This window comes from Anas acuta, chromosome 6 (assembly GCF_963932015.1).
Source record: "Anas acuta chromosome 6, bAnaAcu1.1, whole genome shotgun sequence".
NCBI lineage: Eukaryota > Metazoa > Chordata > Aves > Anseriformes > Anatidae > Anas > Anas acuta.
Genome location: NC_088984.1, coordinates 15,887,725 through 15,907,229, shown reverse-complemented (window position 1 = coordinate 15,907,229; position 19,505 = coordinate 15,887,725). Strand labels below are relative to the sequence as shown.

At 40.1% G+C, this 19,505-nt stretch overlaps 1 protein-coding gene across 18 annotated transcripts in view; it reads right to left on the bottom strand.

The window, feature by feature from the left end:
- KALRN (kalirin RhoGEF kinase) overlaps positions 1-19,505 on the bottom strand; it is a 504,304-nt gene that overhangs the window by 151,962 nt on the left and 332,837 nt on the right. For 17 of the 18 annotated variants that reach the window (XM_068687540.1, XM_068687542.1, XM_068687541.1 and 14 more), the window contains 9 exons: positions 15,961-16,080; positions 12,960-13,178; positions 9,551-9,700; positions 8,489-8,603; positions 5,892-6,007; positions 5,199-5,321; positions 2,722-2,904; positions 1,447-1,565; positions 99-165 (listed from right to left, as the gene is read on the bottom strand). In XM_068687540.1, coding sequence (XP_068543641.1) covers positions 99-165; positions 1,447-1,565; positions 2,722-2,904; positions 5,199-5,321; positions 5,892-6,007; positions 8,489-8,603; positions 9,551-9,700; positions 12,960-13,178; positions 15,961-16,080 — 1,212 coding nt within the window. The remainder of the gene's footprint in view (positions 1-98; positions 166-1,446; positions 1,566-2,721; positions 2,905-5,198; positions 5,322-5,891; positions 6,008-8,488; positions 8,604-9,550; positions 9,701-12,959; positions 13,179-15,960; positions 16,081-19,505) is intronic. The other variant, XM_068687535.1, reaches the window with a different exon arrangement.

The window sequence follows — 19,505 nt, the reverse complement described above, 5'->3', positions numbered from 1 at the left end:
TGCTGTCAATCGCCAATGGTGGGTAACCTCACACCACCACCACAAAGGGCACTGTGTCCTTCCTAAAAACATCGGAGACTTCCCAGGCTGTAACTTACCTCTAAACATTCATGTAAATCCCTGACATAAGCTTTTTCTGTCTGAAGCAGCTCAGCCATAATGAATCTAGAAAAAAAAACAACAAACACATTTAATGTGCTTTGGGCACTATTGGCAATGTAATGAAGAGAAAACACAACATTCTTCTGTCTTCACGAATCAACGTACTTCCACTCTGAACCTCCAGCTGCCTCATCTCGCACATTTCAGCTTCATATATGAAATATCACTTGATATTCTAGTATCTTGTAGCATTATTTTTAAACAACTTTTCTGCATAAAATTCTGTTAAGTTGTATTTCTGCAGTGCTGAGGCATGATTTACTATCTACATACCAAGCTGTAGCAGTCAACCAATTGTCAGATTTTTTTTTTTTCCATAAGAAAAGACTTGAGATTCCCTGAAAACATTTGCAACTCCACTAACATGCAATTAAAAGTCACCCTGCAATTTGAATTTCAGTGGGAATACTAATGGATTTGGGAGACACCGCTAATTTGAAGAGGATACAACAACTTGGTACCTGACTGGAGACAATGCAAACTGCTGGGAAGCCCAGCAACCTCATTTGTAGTGCTCAAGCTCAAAAATCAAATGCTCAATGCTTTGAAAATGTGCTACAGGAGGACCAAGTGTAACCACTGTCCCCTAAAGAAGAAATGGTTTCTTATTAAAGTTGTCCAGAGTAATGACTATTTCAGAGGGATGAGAAGGATCATACATACAAATGCTTTCCAGAATATTCTCACACAAAATTTATGGCAAAGTATTGTAAAAGTGAAGCATTTCTAGATTTAAGTGCAACAACCACTCTCACAATATTTCAACTAGTATGAAATATTTCCATCCCTCTCAGTTATACACCCACTGAAATTTGAACCTAAACGTCAAGTGACTGAAACCCAGATAACTCCTCTGGATGTCAGTGGAGTTTAAATAATACCTAGACTTATGAGGATGTGGGTTTTTTTTTTTTCCTTTTTTTCTTTTTTTTCTCTCTCTTTTTTTTTTCCCCCTGTTCATTTTACTTGTCACATACAGCCAGAAAGAAATCAAGAAATCATGACAATGAGTATCTTCATGACGTCAGGGTCTACTTGAAGTGCTCAACTAACTCTTTTCCCTTTCTAAAAGTAACTTCTGATTAAAAACAAAAGAAATTCAAACTGTATATTCTGATATTCTCCTGCCTACACATCACAACTTTAGCTCTACACCTGTGAACATATCTCAATAGGTCCACTGCTAGGAGTTATAGGGATGTTAGTCCATTCTGGTCATGTAAATATCATAGAATCACTTGTAGATATTATATCATGGCTCATTGTGAGAGTTTTGGGACATACTCTTTCTTTCTGGCCGATTTTCTTTTTTCTTCATTGACTTCATGATTTGCATCTCGCAGCTTTACCTCCCGATCTGAAAGACTTGCTGGAATAATATCTAGTTCTAGGTCCTTGTTATCCTAGAAAAAAGTAACAGTACAGATTTTAAATTCATGTAAGACTACTGTTGTGTAAATTGCAGCATGTCTATGAGAATAAAATGAAGCGACAGAAGTAAGATAAAGATACGAGTGTAAGAAAGAAGAAAATTCAAAGAGATTTAGAAAAACAACAGTGAGGGGGAAGAAGAAGATAAGGTGAGAAAGAAATCTTTGTAAAACAAACCAAAAAAACCCACACTGCCACCCACCCACCCACCCAAGCCCACTATGAAATTGTCTTTGCTGTTACTTCTATCTATCTAGGAATATGCATTGATGACAAATGTCTAAATATTACCTTACTCCTTTCACATCTCAATTTATTGCCTAGTATCAGACCTCACAAATAGTCTGAAAAAGTGGGGCACTATCCAACAAGAGCCCAGAGACAATTCCGACTTCTAAAGACCTTCTGCTATGGAAACGCCCTTCCAGAAAGTAGTCAGTAAGTCTATGTAAACTAGAGACCCTGCAAGGAACAGGACATTTAAGTTATCTTGAGGATGTGAGGGAATTTTTTCATCTTTCTTTGATACTTTGTTTTAAAGGATGGTTGACCAAAAGGTTTTTAAATGTTTCTGCTTCTGACACACTCCTGATAATGTGGCTTGGGAATACAGGGAGGTTCTAATTTTTGTTGCTTTTGTATTGCTTTATTTCACCTAAAAGAGCTCAGAGATGAGGCTGGTGATCGTTTTTTTCATTTAGTTAAAGGATGAGAGAATAGGAACATCCAATCCAAGCCTGGGTTTGATTCAAAATAATGGTGTAGCATTAATATTTATGGCTTATGATAAAATTAATACAGACTTTTGTTCAAATAATATGTTTCTCCCTCCTTCACAGTAGCTGTATAGTCTCCTGGAGAATACTGCAAACATTTGTTTAGAAAGTCCTTCTGATCTTCATCTGATTCCTCCTCATATCATTGATATGACACAAAAACAAAACAAAACAAACAAAAAAAAAACACACAACACTTTTTCTCTTCAGAAAGAACAGTTCTGGTATTGACTAGTTTTAAGTGGTTATAATAGACGTGTGATAACCTGCAGCATTCGTTCTGTAGCCTACACTTCCCTCTGTGACTTTCAGCTTTGGTATAAAACCTCAGCAGGAGACAGACTTAAAGTACCTCTGTATTGATTCCAAGGGCTTTTTCCAGGGAGTAGCGGTATTTCCCCATTCTGAGAGAGAAGTCACGGTAGCGTTTGTCAACAGTGGTGACCCACTTCCTGATTTCAGTGGCGTGCATATGTCCTTTTTCTACAAAGCTGTCAGCCAGCTGGATGAGGAGCTTCACTTTCTCCTTTGTTTGCTGCCCAAAACATGGTGCTCAGTTATGTTACACTATTATTTCTTTTGATTTTAATTTACACTGCATTCAGAAACAGCTCACAATTTTACATAGATCATTTAACTTCATCTTATGCAGAATAAAATGCTTCAAACTTTTTATCAGTAAAACATGAAAGAAATATTTTTATAATGAAACTTATGAAGCTGCAGGAGATACAAAAAGTCAAGTATTTGAAACCACACACACAAACACATAAGGAAAACGTGTTGGAAGTTAGAGACATCACCTTCCCATAATCAAAAAATTATTTTTGTGAGCCTTGGAGTAGAAGACAGGATTTCAGAATCATACGTCGTAGACCACACCTAGTTACTCTGAATTTGTATGTACGTGGTTCTGCAGACCTGTGTAGACAGGTCATCAGTGCATCACAGACCAATCCAGGAAGTGAATTTGAATTGCTACTTTCTGCTTCAGAAACAAACAGAATTTAAATCCAAATTCCTTGTCCATTATAAAATCCCCATTCAGTATTGTAGCTCCAGTTGGAGCATTACAAAGCAAAAGATGCATGAACTCCAAAACATACAATAAGCCCTCAAATCTTCCAGAGGTCTTATCTATACCTTTAGGGCTCAGATTGCCTCTCAGCCAGCATGGTTTTCCATACTGAGGAACTTTGTGCAAATCTGGTACAAAGGGGCTAGTCACAAATTTTAGCTTAGATTCCAAATCTGTCCCAGCAATTGAAGGTGCCTGAACCCTATGTTTAAGCCAACTCAAGTGCAAAACGCTTCTAAAAAAAAGTTATCAACTGTATGGATTTAACTCCAGCTGTAATGCACATGTTAATCCTCAAAAGCAGAGGAGAATCAGTTGTATCCCTAGACATGCTGGTGAGCTACTTTTCAGAGAAAGGGAGAACTCTCCCCTCTGCCAGAAGTGGTTCGTGCTGTCAAGTACTTGACATTATCAGCAATCTGGCCAAAAAAGGACAAGCACTTGTCAACCCACTATTTTCTTAAGTTTAGTTTTATGTTTGAAATACACTCTTCTTATCTCCTATTTTCACAAATGTGCAAAGTCAGTAAAAAGGAAGGGGACGTGAAGAACACAAAGCCTGTGAATCAAACCCATGCAAGCATGGACAACCCAATAAGGAATTTAAGGATTACAGAAGATCAATTTCAAGACACAGTGAAATGAAGCTACATCATACCATATCCATGGTCATGCTGCAGTATGACTTTGCAGTTTAGATCCTTATCAATGACTGTTAATACCATTGTAGATTCATGGTCTGTGAATTACCTATGGTTTGAATTAATTTGTCTGAAGCAGATCCAATCACTATTCCATTGTAAACCCGACCAGACTTCTCAGAATTGCTTCATATAAATTAATAGATTCTTGGTAATGCAGCTTTGTATTGAAAAATGCTCACTCCAGAGTTTACAAACCCATTTATTTAAAGTATTTCGTTGGGATCAGTGGAACATTTCTAGTAAGATAAATTACCGCCTGTGATCAGTCCAGCTGCAATGAATCAAACAAACTGTGGTTGTAATCACAGAACCGCAGAATAGCTGAGGTTGGAAGGGACCTCTGGAGGCCATCTGGTCCAACCCTGCTGCTCAAGCAGCGCCACCTAGAGCAACTTGCCCTGGACCATGTCCAAGTGGCTTTTGAAGGTCTCCAAGGAGGAGACTCCACAACCTCTCTGGGCAGCACGAAGCGCTCCCTGATGTTCAGAGGGAACCTCCTGTGCTCCAGTTTGTGCCTATTGACTCTTCTCCTATCCCTGTGCATCACTGGAAAGAGCCTGGCTCTGTCTTTATTGCATCCTCCCTTCAGGTATTTATACACACTGATGAGATCTGCCCCCCAAGCCTTTTCTTCTCCAGGCTAAGAAGAAGAGAAAGGGAATCCAAGATGATCATGGGTATATTTAGAAGCTGCAGATCAATTAAGAACTCTGTATCATTCTTGTGTGATTTCTGAGGATGGAATTTAGGTATGTCTCGTTAGGTTGCCGTGTTGTGTACGCAAATAAACTTTCTCTTCATTCTGATGAAAGCAAAATTGCTCCATAATCAGTACAAGCCAAGGGGAAGGAAAACACATTTTTGTGCTTATGTCTTGCTAAAAATGAAAGGTCACAATTCTCAAAGGATATTTATATTTTGGGCTAGGAACGTCAGGAGGAAAATACAAAATCAAGAGAATGTGATTACAGAGATTTAAGACATTTATAGGACCATAAAAAATCAGACTAAGGTAGATGCCATAATTAGACTAATGTCATTTTTTACCTTTGCAGGTACTCTGAATTCCCCATATTCCTTCAGGAGTTCCTGAGTTTCCTCAGCCGATTCCCCTGTGGAGTTGTGAGTAGAGAGGTAATATTCGCCTGTTTCTTGGATCCAGTCTAAGGCCTGTGAATGTCAGAAACAACCAAAGGAAAAACAAAACAAATAGTCTTTGTATTTCAAGAACTAATCCACTAACAAAAAAATCTGACAAATAAAGGATATTAGGGCAACTGTGACATAATACTGTGTGTATTAATACACTTTCTAGGAACACATAAAAAGAACACAATAATTAAAGCAGATGGGGAAGGATACAAAAGGTGCTGTCTGTTTCCTAGGAGAAAAAGGAGTGTAGGGAATTCAGCCTACGTACAGCAAAATATGGACAGAAGGAAATCAGTTTTTCTCATTCAATAAAAGCTCAATAAAACAAGTTTGCTCTTATATTTATTTTCTAACAGAAGAACAAATCCTTAAATGAATATGACCTGGCAAAAATACTGAGTTTTGTTGTTGGACTTGGGACTTCTTTTAAATTGTTTTTAAAATGTATATTTGCCATGTGTTCAAAAGTTACAATTTTAAAATATAACTTAGGATTGCAATAGGAACCCCACAAAGATACATGAGGTGGATACAAGGGTTATTTACACACTGCCAGGACAGAAAGACAAACAGGGGTTGGTACACTACCTGCTTGGCACTACGCTCGAAGACAACGTACTGTTGGCACTGGTCTAATCGTCGCTTTTTCAGGGTCCAGAAGTGAAGGACCCGGTTCTCCCTCTGCAGCAACTCACTCAAAATGGCTGTAGGGCAAATGAACTGCAGGATTAGTTGTTATAGGAATGCATAAAGAAATAAGCCATAAAAATCTGAATTTAATCACTCTGACTGGACCCAAGGACAGCCCCTGAGATTGTGCTTCCTAAAAAAACAAAAACAAAAAAAAAAACTGATTCAAAGGGACTGCTTTAAATAATAATAACAACAGTAATAAGATGCAGTTGCAGAGTTATCTGGTAAAGGAAGAGGTGCTAGAACAGAGCTGGGAATTTACCCCAGCAAATACATTGGGGTACCTGATTTCTAGTCCTTTTGTTCTCTTCTGTTGCTTATTTTAGGAGTCTGGTGCTAGTTGACACAGAAGAGTTGTCTTTTTACTGCCTTGTTCTGGCCACAGGCTACCCAGCACTTGGCACCAAAGCATGCTGTCTTGGGCAGAACTTATCATGATTAGATGTAATCAGACCTAAGCCTCCAGTCTGACATATTGGTAAGGTTTTTGTACAGCTGTGCTTCCTGGGGACCTGCAATAACTGCTGAGTTAGGACTTTGGGTTAGGGTCTGGTATTGATCCTCTAAACTCTTTTTCTGTGTGAAGGGGATGTGGCAGACATTGAGGCTCAGGAACAGACTTGAAAGACACTGGCCTCACTTTTGGGTTTAGTACATATGTTCTCTGAAACCTGAGGTTGCTCAGCCAGACTGTATCAAAAAAAAAAAAAAAAAAAAGCACCACGGATTTAACCGAAAGATCGCAGGTACAGAGACTGCAAGATACTTACACCCTGTCACTGACACAGACATCAGTAAAAGCTGTGTTTTCTAATCAAACCATGCTAAGTCCCGTGTGGCTGGCAGCCCTGCAGCTCGTGTCAAGCACTTCTGGGTGAGGAGCTCAGGTATGGCACCGCAGCCCCTTGCTATAGCATCAAATGTGGCATCCACTAGAGGGGGCTTAGGCACACGCAGTCTGAGCAGCAGCCACAGTATTCTGTATTAAAGCATTAAGTCCAGTTTGTTAATCCCTTACAGAGAGTTATGATCAGTTACTTCACCCGGTAAAATAATCTCTCTTACCTAAAGCCCTTTCTGAGCCTTGATTCATCCATTGCTTATGCATCCACTCCACTAGTAGAAAGCAGATTTGGATACATCCCTTCCCATTTACAAGTCCGACACTTATTATGGTCAAAAGTTCATAATTCTTAATGAAATTGTAAAATGTAGCCCAGTCCCTGCTGGAGGTAGCAGGAATTTTGTCTGAATGACAAAATTAACGGGAAGCTTGTCATGGGTGTTCCAGGTCAGGTCTCTGAGTAACTAGTTTATGCCAAATAAAACTAATTTTGTTCTAAATAAACAACTTTGTTTTAGACATTTGACTTACAAAAAGACTAACAAATGAGCTGATTTCTAAACATGTGAGTAATTTCAAAGAAACCCAGTGAGGAAAACTCACAAGCTTATATCAGGTGCGTATTTAGGGACTCACTGAATGAGGGTTTAAGCAATTTTCCCAAGATTTTCAACTGTAGGGAACAAATGTCCACAACACACACAAAAATATTTGACACAGTAGCAGGGAAAATGGACCAAAGCCAGATTAATACTGCAGAACTGGTATCAACAGAAAGGAATAAAAATAATCTTTTCAGACGCACCATTTTCACCTTCTGTCTATAAGCAAGGCTCTTATCCCTCCCACAGACATAATGGCTGCACTGCTACGGCTGTCTCTTTCTGTAGTTTGCAAGCCAGCCAATAATAATTAAAAAATGCTTTAGTTCTGTAGATTCACTTTGATTATTGTTATCAGTACCTTGCAGCATTGCTAGCCACAGGTTGACAAATGATTAATTAAGCAGAGAAGTGAAAACATTTCAAACATCTCAGATGTATCACATGATTGCAAACTGCTCTTCTGGCCAAAGGAAAATTACGGGCAGATATTTTTGCTGGTGATTGTTTGATGTGGTAGGGTGATTCCAGAGACAAAAAAAATGCAGATCCATCCGAGGACCAAACAAGCTTGGAGTTTTTTTGTTTTTGTTTTTGTTTCAGTGCTCAGCAGAAATGGGATGCACCTAGATATGTGCTTTTTTATTTATGCTTTTTTAGATATTAAGACAAAACAGCATCTGATCATCACAGCTGACTACTTGTGTAGTGGACAATGGCACAATGTCACTCCCATGGACTCCCCTGACAAGGGAAACCAGAGAGAGCCCAAGTTTCAAAGCCCTTTCCATTATTCCCCACTACCACTTGCAATAGCAGAGCTATGCATGAGAGCTTAGCAGAGGAGGGATCACCTTCTGAGAGGTCTCACTACCACTGCTAACAGTGTCAGGCATGTACGTCATTTCAGTGAAAGCAGATGGTGAAACTTAAGGTGCCTTCTCAGCAAGCACAAACTTCAGAATGACAACAACTCAGAACTTAGCAAGGGAGGAGGAAGGATGCAAGGAAAACCTGTGATGCTGTCATTGCATCGGTGCACCAACCTTTCACTTGCTGCTCAGGCCCCCTGGTATGGCTTGCTACTCCAGGCATGCTAACATTGTTCCTGTGAATGTACTTGAGGAATACCTCGGCGTTTCTTCGTGCCAGAGTGCAGGCCTAAGAAAAACAGCCCCCACCAAGAAGAGTTAGTAAAGATAAACAAAGAAAGCAAAAGGGATTCAAGGGAACTGTCCGGTTATTTTGCAAGAAGTTCTCTTTCATATGGAAACACAGCGGCTTCAGTTAAGAGTCAACAAACCCAGCTAATAAACTAACAGCCTCATGAATGTATTAAAATACATGAGTCATTTTGAATTCAGTGCCTGATTTTACATCTTAAGGCAAATTAATGACAACAATCAAGCAACTGGTTGCAAAGAGCTAGTACCTCACATACATTTTCAATCTAATCAATCCTAACCCTCCCTCAAGAAGAGTACGCATTGCTTCCAAAAGCGTGCAATCTACAGGCATCGGTTCTTAAGCCATGCCTGTCAGACTAGTTTCACGTTGTACACCAGTTTTAGTGGAAGTGGCAAGCTGGCTGTCAGCTGACTTGTCAGCCTGTCAGCTCTGCAATTCTTAGCAAGCAACACCCGGAAGTCAGGAGTAAATCAGTCTCCATCCCAGTGCTGTGCTAGAGAGACACAGTGGCTTCAGTTGTTAGCAGTTTTTCAGGTATTGGCTTAGAAGACAGAGTCTGAAATTCTGTACAGTTTGTATAAGCCAGCACCAAAATACCATATAACATTTGTCATTTATAATGCTCCTTGTATGAAATTTTGAGAATAAATACTTTGAACCACCATAACAACTAGCATCCTCAACGTGCAATGCAAACATCACCTAATTAGTCCTGATGACATCTCCTGGAGATACACATTGATGATAATGCTTATCACTCCTATTATATCAGTGTGAAATTAGCCTAGGGCTTATACAGACAGCCAGTATCTGAACTGGAATTACACCTCAGAGCCTTCTCTCAAACTTACCAACAGTGCCCTAAATTGACTACCTAATGGGGCGTTTTTTTCTGATTTATTACAGAACTAAAATGAGACCTTGAGAAAAGCCTCCTTCTGCTCCAGATGTTTGCTGATCAGCGGGATGACGTGGTCTATCTCAGCTGCTGGTCCAAGTTTATCTCGACCTCCACACCAATCTTCATCCCGTCTGTATTCTTGCTCCAGGCTCTCTAATACACTGCACACCTGAAGCATGCCCAGAGCACAACAACTTAGTTATCCACACTCATAACAAGGAGGAACACATTCAGAAAAAGTCTAAAAACCAAAAACATGTCAAACCCAAATATTTTAGACTGTAGGCTATGGCATGGAGGATAACTAGGTATGAAACAGGCCCTGGACAGAATGATCTATTAGTTATTCTTGCCCACAGGGATCTCTACTGTTTGGGATGCAATTCATCTGGTTTAAGGGTGATAAATCCTTCTTCTCCTCCAGTGCATAGCAGGGGGGAAGCTCAAAAGGTATAACCAAGGCAGGGGTCAGTCTGGTCCCTGTGGATCATTCAGGAAACAATCCCTATTCCAGAAGGGTGCTTTAGATGTGTTTAAATCCCACTGAAGTCAAGGGAATTAGCACATACTTAAAGAAAAACACATGCTTAAATACTTTCCTGAAACAAGTTCTGAAGCTGGAACTAATTCTCTTCAGCTGCATGATAGCTGCTCCCTATACAGCTTTTGTAAAGACTTATGGATACCAATAGACATTAAATCAGTGTCGCAACATAGGTGGATGCAGGTGTTCCACTGTACAGGGCTTACAGAAGGATCTTCTATCTTGGTTGAATAATGGGAATAAGGCAAATAAACCAGCACAGTCTGAAAGTTGTGTGTGCGGCAGCCTTGGACAAGGTTGAGTCTTTTGCATTGCAGATCCTGAAAATGACTCTCAGTGCTCTGTGCAGACACTGAAATATCTGTAAGTTTTCCTGACCGTTGGGGACTTTCCTCTTCTTTCCTAGAGGACTGTTCCTACACACTCCACTACTGAGATTACTGAAGATCCAGGCAGTTATTGCTGGGGTTCCAGCTAACCATGTTCACCCGTTTCTTGCTCACTCCTGCAATCTTTATATGAACAAAGATATAATTCAGAGGACCCCACGTGCTTAAGAACATAGTTTAGAAGAGACTCTGGAACCACTCAATCCTCCCCACCATTACAAGTTATTTTCATAAAACTACATTCATGAACACATCAAAATCCATTTTAAGACTGGTGAACTGAGGTTAACTGATTGACTTATCCTGCTGCCGGGCGTTTGACAATCTGAAATCAGTTCCTTGCTTGGATGCAAACCAGCCCTCACCCTCAAACACTTGCTGGAGACCAAATGCCCCATGTGTTATTTAGGCACAGAAAAGCATTTCTGTTTTACTTGTTAGTTCTTGATAATTTTGGTACTCTGCTGGGGTTTGGTGACTTAAAAGCAATGAAAGTAGATGGACTGCCTTGGGTCCACATCTTCGCAGAAAGACTGTTCCTGCACATGCAGGTATCACCTCATTGTTAAGAGGATGAAAGAAATCATCAGGAAGCAGGCTGTAGATGAAGTCAGTGAGAAACTGAACTATTTGAAAGCCAGGGCTGTACCACTTATACCATGAGTGAATTGGAGAAGACAGGCGTGAAGAAGTTTGGCTGCTTGTGACAGTCTCTCTGGCCACCCTTTTAGCTGCTTTTTGTAGATACTCAAGAGAACTCAGGATCCAATAAATTACTCAATCCACTGCCATGCAGCCAGGGACCAGACTGCTAAGGTCTGTAGATCAGTCCTGCAGCCTGAGAGAATGACAGACTGCTTGCAGCAGCAAGTTCATGAGCACTAAAGACAGAATGATCTTTGTCCAAACATTTGCTGAAGAGATACCACTCATGAATGAACTGGTGGGCACTGCAGTACGCTTGTCTATCACTTGGAGAAAGGAAGAGAGACTGAATTGATAAATGACTGGCTATGCATATTTTGGCCAGCACATTTGACTGTCTAAAGCACTAATGAATCCCTTAATGGCTTCCATTTCTCACAGTCCTCCACCAGCAGTAATTCTTTCCAATCCTGAGTGCATCAGGGACTGTAAATCTGTAAACCCTTCACAGGGAAGGACATTCATTATAAGGAATTAATTTATTTTAAACAGTCTTATAAATGCATTACACAATGACAACAAAAAGTGGCCCAAGGATCATCTACAGCCTTGATGTTAAGGAAAAATTATCTTGGTCCATAATGACATACTTAGCTGTGCTAAAAAACTTTCCAAGCCTGTTCTCTAATAGAGGAACTAACTGTGTGGTGGTAACAATAGAAATTTTAACGGAAAACGTTGCTGCTTTTCACAAAACCACAGGTTCCTACTGCTAACACAAGCTGCCTGGCTGCAGTAAATTACATCACACGAGGCCATTCAAGTATCCATAGCATTACACTAATTCTCACCCCCAGCTACAGTGAAGTTGCACCTGTTTATGCAAGAGATGAATGATCCTATTGTACCTGCAGCCAACTGGATGTGGTTTACAATTCATGGATTCCTGGAACGAGGCACAGTTGTGTCAACATATGATGGTTACTGCCATAATTACCTGTGCTGCAGATGGGTTTCAGAGAAATCGCTTTGTATCTTGGCATCTTTTTTGGCATGGTGGTGTTTTACTACTATTGAAAACACTGGCTAGTGCTGCTCACAAAATATTAAGTAATTAATGGTAAGCAGTTCTCAAAGAAATGCAGATTTATATTCCTCAAAATTAACTCTGGTATAATGAGGACTTGAAAATAAGATGATAGGATTTCAGAAATTTTTCCCTTTGGGAAGGAGACAATTAAAAAAAGCTCAAAAATTATATTGTTTCAACACAGTTTCAATAAAAACTTTAAGATGAAAGTTACTGCATAATTCAAACTGCCTGTCTGAAATACAGTTTTGGCCAATTCAACCTTTAGTTTCCCTGTGTGGCTGAGTATTGCTATACCACTGGATAAAACATCTTTTTGGTTAATTTTGTTAATGCTGTACAATCCCTTGCTGGTAAAAGACCCTCTGCACTTGGGGTCAGAGTAAAAAACCCACATGAACCACCGCTGTCATGGGGTCAAGTGCAATCACATTGGTGTTTGTTAGCTGAGGGGCACCTGAGGACACAGATGGCTGAGTCCTATTCTGGTGACAGAAAGCTTTGTTTGCACTTTGTGTGTGGACGATGTCAAAAGGCAAAAAAGCAGCTTTTTGGGGCAAGCTGGGCTGACCAAAGCCCCACACTTCCTGTTTCTGGGATTGCTGAAGGAAAAGGGACCAGATATTTGGAACAGTTCATCATCCTAAAGGAGTAGAGAGACTACTGCTTCAGAGACTGAGACCTTCGCACTACACACTGGGAACTAAATGCAAGTCCGTAAGCAATTGCCATGAAATGGACACAGCACTGTTCAGCTCACCTGCTCAGAGGTTTTATAGAAGGCCACTGAAGCATTGACCAGTTTGAGCCTGTCCTCCATCTTCAGCATCAGCTGTTGCCAGTGCAGGGCCACCTTTTCAGCACATTCTCTGATGGCATCAGCATCATAATGCCCTGCCTGCAGCAGAACTTCGGCTTTCTGCTGGACCTGCAGGGCACTCTGGTGTGTCTTCTGTAAGGAAGTGGCATGAAACAGGGACTGTGTATGAGGGGAGGAAAGAGAGGTTGTACAGATGCGCCAGATTTATGGTAGAAAGGTGGAGCGAGGCGTGAACATGGAGATGTGAGAGAGTGAAACATTTTCAGAGTTATCTCCAGTTAACAGTTACTTTCCGCAAAGCATTTTAGTTTCAGTTATTCACACACATTTACAACATTATTAAAGCCTAGGACAAGCAAGCACTGGCCACAGTGGGTTAGCTCCACTGCACAGCTACTGCCCCATGGGCAACAACCTGAGGCAAGGGGGAGAGTCCTTGTAGATCCCTTGTGGCAACCCCAGTGCAGGGAGCTACCGTGCTGAGCTCCTACCCTGCCTGTACTCAGTGCTGACTGCATCCCACGCAGTCTGCAGGCACAAAGAGTTGCCAAACTACAGGCCCAAGATTTGACTCTTGCCAGGCAGTTTGCTGGCATCAGCAGCTTTCCTCATGTATGCAATTGTCCTGTCTGCAGGATACAAAACGTCAAGCCAGGAAACATGAGGATGCCTTACTGCTGCACCACGTAAATTAAAGATATTAGGAATGGCTTTCATCAACAAATGTTAAAAATACTATTTGGGCCAAAATGACAAAAAAAACCCTTCCCCATTATGATAATGTTTCTTTAGTCACACACACATATATATATATTTAACAGCATGAACTATGTCACAGATACCAGTTCAAATAAGATAGGTTTCAGACAGTTCACTCACATTGGACTTATATTGTGCTACCTTTAAGGGCAGAACTCGGAGGGGAGTCAAGCTGTTTTCCACACCTTTGCCCAGTTGGCTCAGTTGCAGGCAGGACTGATACATCTGCCCCATTCCCCAGCCTGCATCAGTGCCTCTCAGTTAAGCAAATGGTGGTTACACCTTCCTTTGTAGGTTATTGAGGGGAAAACAGCCCCTGGCCCTTCCCGGCTCCTAAGTAATTGTGTTCAGGTTTAGCCCAATATTTGATTTTAATCTTCTGAACAGAAGCCCTAAAATCTCCCCCAAACTCCTCTGTTCTGCATCCCATTTGTAACTGCTGCTGACAAATTCTCATGTGATACATTTATGATCTAATCCTTGAACCTGGAAAGAAGCTTGAAATCATCTGGTAATACATTGATGAATAATGCAATATAGAGAAAGCTATTAGCAAAAAAAAAAAAAAGGATTAATACTTGGCAGAAACAGTTAGGAAGATGTTCAAGAACAACTGGTTAAATTTAATATCCAGCTGCTTTACTGATGTTACAGTCATAATACTTGTTTTAAATAGACTTTAAAGGACTTTAACTGAAAATCAATACCACATCTAGCGTGCCTTTAGAGGACTGTCTGCCCTGCATGCTTTGCTAATCTCTTCCCCATATTGAGCTTTAAACACTTGAAATATTTAATCTAGTGTTTTCTGCCTTTGAAAACTTATTTTCCCCATACTGTGGTGTAACCCTCTTCTCCCTCTGTGATTTGCATTTACCACCAAATACAAGCACTTGCTCAATGGCAGCAAGCTGTGATAACACAGCTGGTGAGTGTCTTGTCCCCCACCGCTGCCTGGTGATGGCTGCCAAGACGTGGTCAGCAAGGCTCGGTACCAGCCAGCTCATACAGAATTGATAGAAAACTTCTTTCCATTCCCTTAGGAGCTACAGCAGCTGCTCCTTCCTTACTGTGAATGGAGCTGGATCAAAACAGGTCATTTACAAAGATTTAAACTGTATACTTACTAGCCACACTATAATGTATACTGACTGCTTTGAAGTTTATCAGAAGACCAAATGACATTTTTGTCCCCCATAATCTGGGCATCTTTTAAAATCTCCATTTTGGGAATATTATTCTCATTGTTTATTTTTTATTTTTCCCCAGACATATATAAACCACAGAAAGTGATTTGCCAACCTGTTCTTTTGCTTTGTAAACAGGTAACAATTAACACGGAAAACTGGGGAGGCATATGCACCTTGATAAGCAGGAACAGGAGAAAGCAATGTACCTCCTTACACATAATTGGAGTGAGCACACCCTGTGAGTGTAGGATGTGTTCATAATAACAAGGGTACGTGAAGAACTGAGCCAAACTATGAGTTCTGAAGTCCTCTGCTCAGGGGAGCTGGTAACTTTCCACTTCTTATCCAAAGCACAGCAGCTCAGAGGATGTGCTATTACTCCTGCCGTGTCCTGACACCATGATGGAGGCAAATGCACTGGCTCACTATTGGTTTTCAAGGGCCACGTCAAAGATGTGCTCCTCCAGGGCAAGCAGGGGCATGAGCTCATTTCAGCAGGCAATTCTTAAGAATCACCCCTGTTGCTTAAAGCAAAGGTGTTTGAGAATGTGGGTTTGAATGAATATCTCCTCTGTCACCAACAACAGAGCCTCTGAATCAAACAAAGATTACAAGTGAGAGCATTATCCAGAATCAAAGATATTCATACGTGAATGCTCTGAAATGATCTGACTTCATGAACTTCTACCATTTTCAGATCACTTTGTGAATTTTAATCTTATTGTTTTTTACCAAAGAAATTATCAGACGTGTGAGTGTCATTTTCATGAACGGAAAGGCTGATATTTGACAGCAGAAGAATTAGCTGCAGATGATAAATAATTTATCTCATTATTAACCTCCATCTACTTTATGAGTTTAACGGTAGGATGACTTTCTAAAATTTTTACTCCTTTCCCTCCTTCAAACAAGCAACGACTGATGCCCAGGAGATAACCTTTTGCATGCTGTACAGCTGGGATGAAGAAACAAAGTTAATTTATTTGTATTACCTCTATGGCCAGCTGAAATTGTTCATGCTCTCGCTGGAGCTGCTCAGCTTCAGAGAGGGAGCTTGCATTGACAAGGCTTGCATTCAGCATTGATTCACCATTCCGGATCCAGCCAAGCACCTGCAAAGAAAGGATGTGCTTAAAGGATGCTTCCATACAAAGGTTTCTGTAGTCAGCTATCAAGCAATGGCTCAGCCTAACAGAAAGGTGCTTTGCCCAGTGTGGTCTCAGGCTGAATCAGTGAGGAGAAAAAAATCCTAGGATAAGGACTCAGTGACAGAATTTGTCAGAGGGAAAGATCTTACTGCAGAAGCTACTGATTAAGGAACCAAATACCAAAATATTTACGTGGATATTCAGATGGAAAAGAGCTTTCATTTCAAAGGTCTGATCACAAAAATGAATATTCTCCTGTGCAAATACCCTAGGGCAAAACCACAAAGTACACTAAAGGGTATTTGAAATAAAACATAAAGACCTCTCTCCTTTTTGAATTTCCACCTGGAATTATGGACCTTGCTAGGTCATGCTGCAGCTTCCTTCATTCTTGTGTTTCTTTCATGCAAAAGTCAGAGCTTGGGGGTAAGGAGAAGATGCAGTTGGTTTCATCTGGCATGTAGTTAAGATGCAGTTGGAGTTTCTGTGCACATGCAGAGCTAGGAAGAAACTCCATGTCTTGCATTTTATATTTAGTCAAGAGGCTGTACTTCAGGGATGTTCAGATTATTTGTAGACATGCAATGCATGCTGTTATGACTACAGATTCAAACACTAAATGTAGGTAATTAATCTATCAAGCTCTTATTTATTTATTTAAACAGTGACACTTTCTACTATTTTAAGGCATGTTTTTTGAAAATTAGCAACCCACACGCATGTACAAGTTCTCTGCTGTGTTGGCTCAAAGCCTATTTTCTACCTGTGTGGGTGTCAAATTATTCCAATAAAGCCAGCAAGTTGCTGAATTCAATTCACAGATGCACAGGAAATCCTGACTGCCCAGGCACTGCCCTAAATTTAGCTTTTGATTTACAAAGCTCCCAAATTGACTTTGCTGCAATATTCTACACAGCAATTTCCCTTTTGTGCCATCATTTTCACCAAGTGATCCATTAAATTGTCTGAAAGAAACAGGGATTTTCTGTTGTTTTGTTTTTTATCCCTGCATCAAGTATCACCCTACTTGTAGCCATTCAATTCCCTGTGGGGTAGGAAAATGAGTTTTCCCTAGGACAAAGAAAGAGGAAACATTTACACGTGTATCTGACCCTAATTTGTAGGAAATTACATCTGCTCAGTATAACAGTGTGGAAGATTTCATTTGTCAGCTTTCTGTCTTTCATCAGCAGGTATTATTGATCCTGTGGGAAATGCAACAAAGATTTAAAGGAAAAGAAATCGGGTTATCATATGGCAATCTTTTTGGCTGGCATTTTGTATAATCCATCAGAGAAGAAAGCTACATTATTACCCACTCACTACACGGTACCAAAAGCTGAAGTTAACCAAAAGATGGCTGTATCTGAAAAAGAGTTGAGGTGAGTATATCATAAAGCAATGCATCATTTTACACTTGATATGTTGCGATATATCCTGGCTTAGGCCGTTGAGAGTATAAAAAAACACTGAGTCTGTATGCTAAAAATGCAGCAACTGAATTGATTTTTTTTTTTTCCCCAAGCAGTATAATCAGTGCACGACAGGGTCCTCTGGGCAACAGCTTTCATTTGATCTGAAATTTTCAAAACTTGTCAAAGAGATTTTGGTACATATTTTATATAAACATCCATGTTTCCAAAAAGTCAAAAAACAAAACAAAACAAAACAAACAAACAAAAAACATTGGAAGCCTCAGTCTTAAAAAAAAAAAAATAAAAAGAACTAAACTAGTAAAAAGCAAATAGACAAGTTTGAGTAAGGAGGAAGAGGAACTATGCAACTGAAAGCAGCAAGGTTTCCTCTAGTGTTAATGGATGTGCAGATCACTCTTTACAACTGTCTCGTTAACTCAGTAATTTGCAGAATGAAGTACTCTGGGTCAGGCCTGAGGTTCTCCATCCTGAAAGCCTCTCAGAGCTCTTCTTGACCAAGGCTGCTGCCACTTCCGTTGTGTCCCCCATATCCTCCCCAAAGAAAGTGGGCTCAGAAACTCACTGTGGGACCCTTGCACTCCCTCTTCCAGGCCCAGTGAGCACCCAAACCCCAGCAGATTTTGTTTGAAAGAACTTAAACGACGCCGTTCTACCTCCAAATGTACAACACTTAAATGTTAGTACCTCATCTGGGATTGTATCAGCTTTTTCCAAAATAATGTTTTCCTGTTATTTTTTTCCTCTTTTTGTGTGCATGTGGTTTACACACAAAGAAAACATTTTGTGGCATATCTAAAGCTTCCCTAAGTCTAAGTGCAAAATCCAATCACCTGCAGAGCTTTTTATTGTGCCTCTATTTTGGAAGTAAACTGTAAAATGACTGGGAGATAGAATTTACACATTTGTATCTGGTTAACAAGAACTTATATGGTGCTCAACACCTTTCATTAAAATACATATAGAAGCTGCTAATACAGCACCAAAACACGTCTCTGGTCGTTGCATGTATTAATAGATTCACCACTATCTGGGAACGCACAGGCAAGCCAATGATTTAAGGATGCTTTTAAACAGACACATCCTACAAATCACAGATTTTATCAACTTTGTAGAAGCAGTGATTAAATAATCCTGGAGTTAAGTAAATCTCCAAAGACTCTTAAAAAAAAGCCTAACCATTTTCTTTACAATGGAGAAACAGAAATGCATTAACAAGGACTTACATAAAAGCCACGTCTTCCTGGAGAACAACTTCAAGGCATGGGTTCTCTAACACAGCAGCCACCACAGTTCTGAAACAATTCCCACCTGTGTCTCTAATTTTCTTAAAACAGACTGCTTTTGGATAAGGCTCCACCGTAATTAAATAATAGTTCCAAATTCTTATAAGATTCATACCCTGAAACTCTGACATCTTCACTGAGCACAGCATCAGAACTTAGAGGAAAAAAAAAAAAGTGAGGCACCTCATGTGCAACCTTTCTTAAGAAACAAGAGCTCTGCATCCTGTAGTGAGTCTCTCTGCCGGTTTACTTTAGTCAGAACTCTTCTCTTGATGTTCCTAAAAAAGGCTTTAAGGCCTTGATAATGATACAAGTCCAATTAGGTTGGAACAGACTTTTAAGTTTAAAAAGGCAAAATAATGTAAGAGAACCTTTTACATCTCTGGTCCCTTTGAAGATTCTTTGAGAGGCTTTTATCAGGAAAGACACCACCACCAGCAGGGACGCCTTCTGGTAAATTTCAGTCATGTTCAAAACTGCACTCCAGTTTTCAGGAACTTTGTGACATATTTGCATGGGGAAAAAACAACAAGAAGAAACCCAACCCCACAACAAAAAAAATAAGTGCATTTGATATCCCTTGAATGAGTACTTTCCATCATCCTTTGAGCATATCTACCTGGAAGCAAATCTAATGCTAAAATAGCAAAAGTGGATGAATAATGGCAAT